Source organism: Ictidomys tridecemlineatus, chromosome 4 (assembly GCF_052094955.1).
Source record: "Ictidomys tridecemlineatus isolate mIctTri1 chromosome 4, mIctTri1.hap1, whole genome shotgun sequence".
NCBI classification, from domain to species: Eukaryota; Metazoa; Chordata; class Mammalia; order Rodentia; family Sciuridae; genus Ictidomys; species Ictidomys tridecemlineatus.
The window spans coordinates 58006313-58015408 of record NC_135480.1 but is presented as its reverse complement, the minus strand read 5'-3'; the positions used below and the strand labels follow the sequence as shown (position 1 = coordinate 58015408).

The window sequence follows — 9096 nt, the reverse complement described above, 5'->3', positions numbered from 1 at the left end:
CAATTTGAATTCAAAAGGGAAAATCAAAACTAGCCTCATCTGATGCATTGATGATTTTCCTATAGAATAATACAATGATTATCTTTGTTTTGAAAAATAGACAATGCCCAGAACACTTTATTAAATTTCAATATATACAATCTACTTATCTCCAGCTATCTGAAGTATTCCAATCAAAACATTTATTTTCCTAAGAATGGGAGCTTTCAAAAGCTGGATTCTGGTGTTTTACCCTCAGTAATGGTGATTTCTAAGGGTGGAAGGATTTGTAAATGTCCAGGATGGGGTTTGTGTTTCACCCATCTAACAGGGTAGTGTGGCATGTGGAGAGGGTGACAAGTAGAAAGTGCATACCATTAACAAAACCAAAAAGTGATAATTATTCATGGAATGTGGTAGAGCAATGATCTAAAGATACTTTCCTTGGAGATCAGAAGGCTCAGTAACTGGTTTCCAATCCCACTTTTATGAATACAGTTAAGAATTTTTCACCATATGTGCTTAACTGGAATTGAATTTGACCCGCTTTCCTTACAAATAAATAGATAAACTAATAAATAATGAATGAAATAACTAAGACTTTCCATTCTGATTGTTTTGGATCAGTCACTGTCCTTAACAGGTTCAGGAGATAAGAGTCAACAACTTTTGGAAACCCATCCCTGTGGTATGAATGTATAAGAATATTTGAAAATTGATAGAGCATGATACACAAGGTCACTTGGACCTTGACTCCATAGAGAATGAAGACTGGAATGTTATTTGTGGGCTAGATTCTATTTCTGACCACTCCTCTACCCTTCTCTATAGTCCTACTGACTTGTACTAAATGATTCTAAGTTTCATGTCCTCACTCTATGGCTAGTAATATTGTGAGTGTTGGTGGACCTCTTCTTTATTCCTGTGTTTAAAGTGTGATGGAGAAATATTGGATTTAAACAAAAACATAATAAAACTAATTTCATTTAACTGTGACTTATCTTTTTTTTATTGTTGGTAGTTCAAAACATTACACAGTTCTTAATATATCATATTTCACAGTTTGATTCAAGTGGGTTATGAACTCCCATTTTTACCCCATATACAGATTGATGTATCACATCAGTTACACTTCCATTGATTTACATATTGCCATTTTAGTGTCTGATGTATTCTGCTGTCTATCCTATTCTCTACTATCCACCCTCCCCTCCCCTCCCCTCCCCTTCCCCTCTTCTCTCTCTACACCCTCTACTGTAAATCATTTCTTCCACTTGTATTATTCTTCTCTTACCCCTCCTTTCCTCTTATATGTAATTTTGTATAACCCTGAGGATCAACTTCCCTTTTCATGCAATTTCCCTTCTCTCTCCCTTTCCCTCCCACCTCTCATCCCTGTTTAATGTTAATCTTCTTCTTTAGCTCTTCGTCCCTACCCTGTCCTTAGTTACTCCCCTTATATCAATGAAGTCATTTGGCATTTGTTTTTTAAGGATTGGCTAGCTTCACTTAGCATAATCTGCTCTAATGTCATCCATTTCCCTCCAAAATCTATGATTTTGTCGTTTCTTAATGCAGAGTAATACTCCATTGTGTATAAATGCCACATTTTTTTTTATCCATTCATCTATTTAAGGGCATCTAGGTTGGTTCCGAAATCTTGCTATCGTGAATTGTGCTGCTATGAACATCGATGTAGCAGTGTCCCTGTAACATGCTCTTATTAGGTCTTTAGGGAATAGACTGAGAAGGGGAATAGCTGGGTCAAATGGTGGTTCCATTCCCAACTTTCCAAGAAATCTCCATACTGCTTTCCAAATTGGCTGCACCAATTTGCAGTCCCACCAACAATGAACAAGTGTACCCTTTTCCCCACATCCTCTCCAGCACTTGTTGTTGTTGGACTTCCTAATGGCTGCCAATCTTACTGGAGTGAGATGGTATCTTAGGGTGGTTTTGATTTGCATTTCTCTGACTGCTAGAGATGGTGAGCATTTTTTCATGTACTTATTGATTGATTGTATGTCCTCTTCTGAGAAGTGTCTGTTCAGGTCCTTGGCCCATTTGTTAATTGGGTTATTTGTTATCTTATTGTCTAATTTTTTGAGTTCTTTGTATACTCTGGATATTAGGGCTCTATCTGAAGTGTGAGGAGTAAAGATTTGTTCCCAGGATGTAGGCTCCCTGTTTACCTCTCTTACTGTTTCTTTTGCTGAGAAAAAACTTTTTAGTTTGAGTAAGTCCCATTTGTTGATTCTAGTTATTAACTCTAGTGCTATGGGTGTCCTATTGAGGAATTTGGAGCCCGACCCCACAGTATGTAGATCATAGCCAACTTTTTCTTCTATCAAATGCCGCGTCTCTGATTTAATATCAAGCTCCTTGATCCATTTTGAGTTAACTTTTCTGCATGGTGAGAGAAAGGGATTCAATTTCATTTTGTTGCATATGGATTTCCAGTTTTCCCAGCACCATTTGTTGAAGATGCTATCCTTCCTCCAATGCATGCTTTTAGCCCCTTTATCAAATATAAGATAGTTGTAATTTTGTGGATTGGTTTCTGTGTCCTCTATTCTGTACCATTGGTCCACCCACTTGTTTTGGTACCAGTACCAAGCTGTTTTTGTTACTATTGCTCTATAGTATAGTTTGAAGTCTGGTATCGCTATACCACCTGATTCACACTTCCTGCTTAGCATTGTTTTTGCTATTCTGGGTCTTTTATTTTTCCATATGAATTTCATGATTGTTTTATCTATTTCTAGAAGAAATGCTGTTGGGATTCTGATTGGCATTGCATTGAACTTATAGAGAACTTTTGGTAATATCGCCATTTTGATGATGTTAGTTCTGCCTATCCATGAACAGGGTATATTTTTCCATCTTCTAAGGTCTTCTTCTATATCTCTCTTTAGGGTTCTGTAGTTTTCATTGAATAAGTCTTTCATCTCTTTTGTTAGGTTGATTCCTAAGTATTTTATTATTTTTGAGGATATTGTGAATGGGGTGGTTGTCCTCATTTTCATTTCAGAGGATTTGTCGCTGATATACAGGAATGCCTTTGATTTATGCGTGTTGATTTTATATCCTGCCACTTTGCTGAATTCATTTATTAGCTCTAATAGTTTCTTTGTAGACCCTTTTGGGTCTGCTAGGTATAGAATCATGTCACCTGCAAATAGTGATAACTTAAGTTCTTCTTTTCCTATTTTTATGCCTTTAATTTCTTTCGTCTGTCTAATTGCTCTGGCCAGTGTTTCAAGAACTATGTTGAACAGAAGTGGTGAGAGAGGGCATCCCTGTCTTGTTCCAGATTTTAGAGGGAATGTCTTCAATTTTTCTCCATTCAGAATGATGCTAGCCTGAGGCTTAGCATAGATTGCTTTTACAATGTTGAGGTATGTTCCTGTTATCCCTAGTTTTTCAAGAGTTTTGAAAATAAAGGGATGCTGTACTTTGTCGAATGCTTTTTCCGCATCCATCGAGATGATCATATGGTTCTTATTTTTAAGTCTATTGATGTGGTGAATAACATTTATTGATTTCTGTATATTGAACCAGCCTTGCATACCAGGGATGAATCCTACTTGATCATGGTGCACAATTTTTTTGATATGTTTTTGTATCCGATTTGCCAGAATTTTATTGAGGATTTTTGCATCTAGGTTCATTAGAGATATTGGTCTGTAGTTTTCTTTCTTTGAAGTGTCTTTGTCTGGTTTAGGAATCAGGGTGATGTTGGCCTCATAGAATGAATTTGGAAGTTCTCCCTCTTTTTCTATTTCCTGAAATAGCTTGAAAAGTATTGGTATTAGTTCCTCTTTAAAGGTTTGTAGAACTCTGCTATATACCCATCCGGTCCTGGGCTTTTCTTAGATGGTAATCTTTTGATGGTTTCTTCTATTTCCTCAATTGATATTGGTCTGTTTAGGTTGTCTATATCCTCCCGTCTCAATCTGGGCAAATTATATGACTTAAGAAATTTATCGATGCCTTCACTATCTTCTATTTTATTGGAGTATAAGGATTCAAAATAATTTCTGATTATCTTCTGTATTTCTGAAGTGTCTATTGTGATATTGCCTTTTTCACCCCGTATGCTAGTAATTTGAGTTCTCTCTCTTCTTCTCTTCGCTAGCATGGCTAAGGGTCTGTTGATTTTATTTATTTTTTCAAAGAACCAACTTTCAGTTTTGTCAATTTTTTCAATTGTTTCTTTTGTTTCGATTTCATTAATTTCAGCTCTAATTTTAATTATTTCTTGCCTTCTATTTCTTTTGCTGTTGTTTTGCTCTTCTTTTTCTAGGATCTTGAGATGAAGTATGAGATCATTTATTTGTTGGTATTTTCTTTTTTTAAGGAATGAACTCCAAGCAATGAATTTTCCTCTTAGAACTGCTTTCAATGTGTCCCATAGATTCCAATATGTTGTGTCTGTGTTTTCATTTAACTCTAAGAATTTTTTAATTTCCTCCTTGATGTCTTCTAAAACCCATTGATCATTCAGTAACCTATTGTTCATTCTCCAAGTGATCCATGATTTTTCCTTCATTCTTTTATCGTTGATTTTCAGTTTCATCCCATTATGGTCAGATAAGATGCATGGTATCATCTCTACTGCTTTATATTGTCTAAGAGTTGCCCTGTGACATAATATATGATCTATTTTTGAGAAGGATCCATGTGCTGCTGATAAAAAAGTGTAACTGCTTGATGTTGGGTGGTATATTCTATATGTGTCAATTATGTCTAGGTTGTTAATTGTGTTATTATGTTCTATAGTTTCCTTATTCAACTTTTGTTTGGAAGATCTGTCCAGTGGTGAGAGAGGTGTGTTGAAGTCTCCCATGATTATTGTATGGTGGTCCATTAGACTCTTGAACTTGAGAAGAGTTTGCTTGATGAACATAGCAGCACTGTTGTTTGGGGCATATATATTTATGATTGTTATGTCTTGTTGGTGTATGATTCCTTTGAACAGTATGTAGTGTCCCTCTTTATCCCTTTTGATTAACTTTGGCTTGAAATCTATTTTATTTAATATGAGTATGGACACTCCTGCTTGTTTCCGCAGTCCATATGAGTGATATGATTTTTCCCAACCTTTCACCTTCAGTCTATGTATATCTTTTCCTATCAAATGCGTCTCCTGTAGGCAGCATATTGTTGGGTCTTGTTTTGTGATCCATTCAACTAGCCTGTGTTTGTTAATTGGTGAGTTTAAGTCATTAACATTGAGGGTTATTATTGAGATATGGTTTGTTCTTCCAGCCATATTTGTTTATTAATGCTACTAAACCTGATTTGTTTTCCTCTTTGATTATTTTCCCCCCTTTACTGTCCTACCTCCCACTGTTGGTTTTCATTGTTGTTTTCCATTTCCTCTTCCTGTAGTGTTTTGCCAAGGATTTTTTTAAGAGATGGTTTTCTAGCTGCAAATTCTTTTAGCTTTTGTTTATCGTGGAAGATTTCAATTTCATCTTCCATCCTGAAGCTTCATTTCACCGGATACACGATTCTTGGTTGGAACCCATTTTCTTTTAATGTTTGAAATATATTATTCCAGGATCTTCTAGCTTTCAGAGTCTGCATTGAGAGATCAGCTGTTATCCTGATTGGTTTACCCCTTAATGTAATCTGCTTCCTTTCTCTTGTAGCTTTTAAAATTTTCTCCTTATTCTGTATGTTGGACATCTTCATTATAATGTGTCTAGGTGTGGATCTCTTATGATTTTGCACATTCGGCATCCTGTAGGCTTCTTGGATTTGGGATTCTGTCTCATTCTTCATGTCTGGGAAGTTTTCTCGTATTATTTCACTGAATAGGTTGTTTATTCCTTTGGTTTGGAGCTCTGTGCCTTCCTGTATCCCAATGACTCTTAAGTTTGGTCTTTTAATATTATCCCATAATTCTTGGATGTTCTGCTCATGGTTTCTTAGCAGACTTGCTGAGCTGTCTATGTTCTTTTCAAGTTGAAATAATTTGTCTTCATTGTCTGATGTTCTATCTTCTATGTGATCTATTCTGCTGGTAGTATTCTCAATTGAGTTTTTTAAGTTGTTTTATTGCTTCCTGCATTTCTAGGATTTCTGTTTTTTTGTTTTTTATTACCTCTATCTCCCTGTGAAATTGATCTTTTACTTCCTGGATTTGTTTATGTAGTTTCTTGTCAATGTGATCTTTCATTGTCTGATTTTGCTGTCTCATGTCTTCCTTGAGACTCCAGATCATGTGAAGCATGTATATCCTAAACTCTTTATCTGACATTCCATCTGTTGCAGCTATTACCTCTTCTAAAGTTGAGTTGACCTGCATTTCTTGTGGTCCTTTCTTTCCTTGTCTTTTCATACTGCTGGTGTTTCTTTCTGCTTGGTGAAACTGGTGTGTTTTTGAAATTTTCCCTCTATTTATTTATATGGCTCTTGTATAGTTGAAAAATCTCTTTTGCAGGGCAGGTAGTGGCTGTGATCCTCCTCCAATTGGGGTGATCTGTCTACCATGCTGGCGGGCCACTAGGTCTGCTCTGCTGGTCGGTCGAAGGTCCGCCTACCCAGCAGGCCCGTGGGGCACCTCTGTCACTCCACAGGTTGCTGGGCCTGACCTGCCCTTGGGTCACAGGTCCGCCTACCTTGCAGGTGCGGGGGGAGGGGGCGGCTCCGCCCCTCAGCAGGCCGCTGGGCCTGATCTGCCAGTGGTCACAGTCCCGCCTACCTTACAGGCACTGGGGGAGGGGGTGGGCCTGCCCCTCAGCAGGCCGCTGGACCTGTCCTGCTGGTGTGTCGCAGGTGCGCCTACCCTGCAGGCACGTGGGGCAGCTCTCGTGACTTATCTTTTGATCCTTGCAGATGGTAAGACAGCAGTAACAGTGTAAGGTATGAAATTAGAAATCCATGCCTGGAGCACTGGGGAGAGGGCCAGGGCTGTGCAGAGACCCTTAAGAACTGCAGTGGGGCAGCCTTTCTCCAGGGCCTACGTGACTGTTTTCAATGATGAGATACTATCTAGGTTGTAAGAATCTTCCCATGTTTACACGTTCCTGGATGGAGAGGAAGAATGATAAAACTCATTGCTCTCCTCTGTGATTTTTATCATTCTTGGAAATGATCTAGAAGGTTCTGCAAAGAAGACTATTTCACTATTAAAGCCTCTTTCCAGTCTCAAATACTGAGGATTTCTTAACCGTGAAAAATTTGGGTTTATTTTATTTTATTTTTTTAAATTTTTTTATTGGTTGTTCAAAACATTACAAAGCTCATGATATATCATCTTTCATATTTGACTCAATTGGGTTATGAATTCCCGTTTTTACCCCAAATACAAATTGCAGTTTATTTTTGTTGTTGTTGTTGTTTTGGTCTACACCCCTTCTATAATACAGAATCACTCAGATGCCTTTAACCCAGTTCTCTGTCCTCTTTGAAACACCCTGAAAACTCTTTCACGAATCTCCTTGGTCTTGACTCCATACACCACAGGGTTAAGAGCAGGTGGGAAGAGCAGATAGACATTGGCCAAAAGAATATGAATATGGAGTGGAACTTGGTGGCCAAAGCGGTGTGTGAAAAAAGAAAAAAGAGCAGGTGTGTAAGAGATGAGGATGACACAGACATGGCAACCACAAGTCCCCAGGGCCTTGGACCGAGCTTCACGGGAAGAGAGGTGAAGGACAGCTTGTGCAATGAGGGCATAGGAGAGTCCAATGCAGAACAAGTCAACCCCAATGACCAACAATGCGGCTGTCAGTCCATACACACGGTTAGGCCTGGTGTCTCCACAGGCCAGCTTCACCACAGCCATGTGCTCACAGTATGTATGGGGGATCACGTGGCTTTGGCAGAAGCTCAGGCGTCTGATGAGGAAGGGGCACGGGAGCATGAGCAGGGAGCCTCGCACCATAGCTACTACCCCAATGCGGGCAATGATGGTGTCAGTGAGGATAGTAGCATAGCGAAGTGGGTGACAGATGGCCACATAGCGATCAAAGGCCATGGCCAGCAACACTGTAGACTCCATCATGCAGAAGGTGTGAATGAAGAACATCTGTGCCAGGCAGGCAGAGGCAGAGATGTGTCCAGCTCCACACCAGAGGATGGCCAGTAGCTTGGGAACTGTGGAGAGGGAGGCAGCCAAATCAATGGTTGAGAGCATGCACAGGAAAAGGTACACTGGCTTGTGCAGGGCTGGCTCAGTGGCAACAACAACCAGGATGGTTATGTTGCCCACGATTGTGGCTGTGCCCAGGCAGCACACAGGAAGTGAGAGCCACATGTGGAATTGTTCCAGACCTGGGATGCCCAGGAGGAAGAAGATAGAAGGGTCCAGGTTAGTATGATTAGGAGAGTCCATGGTGTGGTCAAGAGTGCTGGACATCTTCTCTCATCAGAAACCCCATCACAGCATCACACCACCTGGAGAGACAACACAGAATAGAAATATAAATGATACTACAGTAATGCTTATTAGCTACAGAATGGTTGGAAAGCTGCATCATTCATAAAGTGGCAATAATTAATACTACTCCTTAGAGCTCTTTAGAGAATCATATGGGTTAATACTTATAAAAAGCTTCAGATAGTACCTAACAGAGAATGCTTGTTAAATGAATAAATATGAGAAAAGGCTCAAATCGCCTTTAAATAAACTAGAATTGTCTCCCATCTAGGGGCTCTCATCTTTACAGAAAGGGATGCACACTGTTATTTGGAGGAATAAAACTGAATACTCACATTTTATGGATATGGGAAGACATCATGTAGGACCATCGGTCTAGAACACAGATGCAAATAAAGTTTCCTGGATAAAGATGAACTTCATTTTTGTTTTCTTTAATTTGGAATAGTTTTTTATTTGGGATTTGGTTCCTGGCAATTGTCTTTTGGTAAATTGTTCTTGATAAAAGTTAGCCTAGTAGTTTCCATTCTTTTCATTATTCATCAAATATTTTCCAGTATATCAGCTCAATCTTCACCTAAAACTTCATAAGCTGTTTCACCTGTTCTTATATACCCAGTTTTTTTAACCCAACATTTTGGCTTATCTTAAAAGCATTCTTTTACTTCATTTTATTTCTGAAATAGAAAATTTCAACCCTCTCTTGTACTCTCTTTCAGCTGTCT

General features: G+C 38.8%; 1 protein-coding gene across 1 annotated transcript; it reads right to left on the bottom strand.

Annotated features, from left to right (window-relative positions):
* Positions 1 to 7360: 7360 nt before the first annotated feature.
* LOC101976885 (olfactory receptor 52P1) lies at positions 7361 to 8350 on the bottom strand. The gene has a single exon (XM_013366178.3). The coding sequence runs from the start codon at positions 8348 to 8350 to the stop codon at positions 7361 to 7363; it is 990 nt and encodes a 329-aa protein (XP_013221632.1).
* Between the last annotated feature and the right edge of the window lie 746 nt (positions 8351 to 9096).

Coding starts and splice junctions, on each gene's coding strand:
- LOC101976885 (XM_013366178.3), bottom strand. CDS start 8,350: ATGTCCAGCACTCTTGACCACACCATGGACTCTCCTAATCATACTAAC.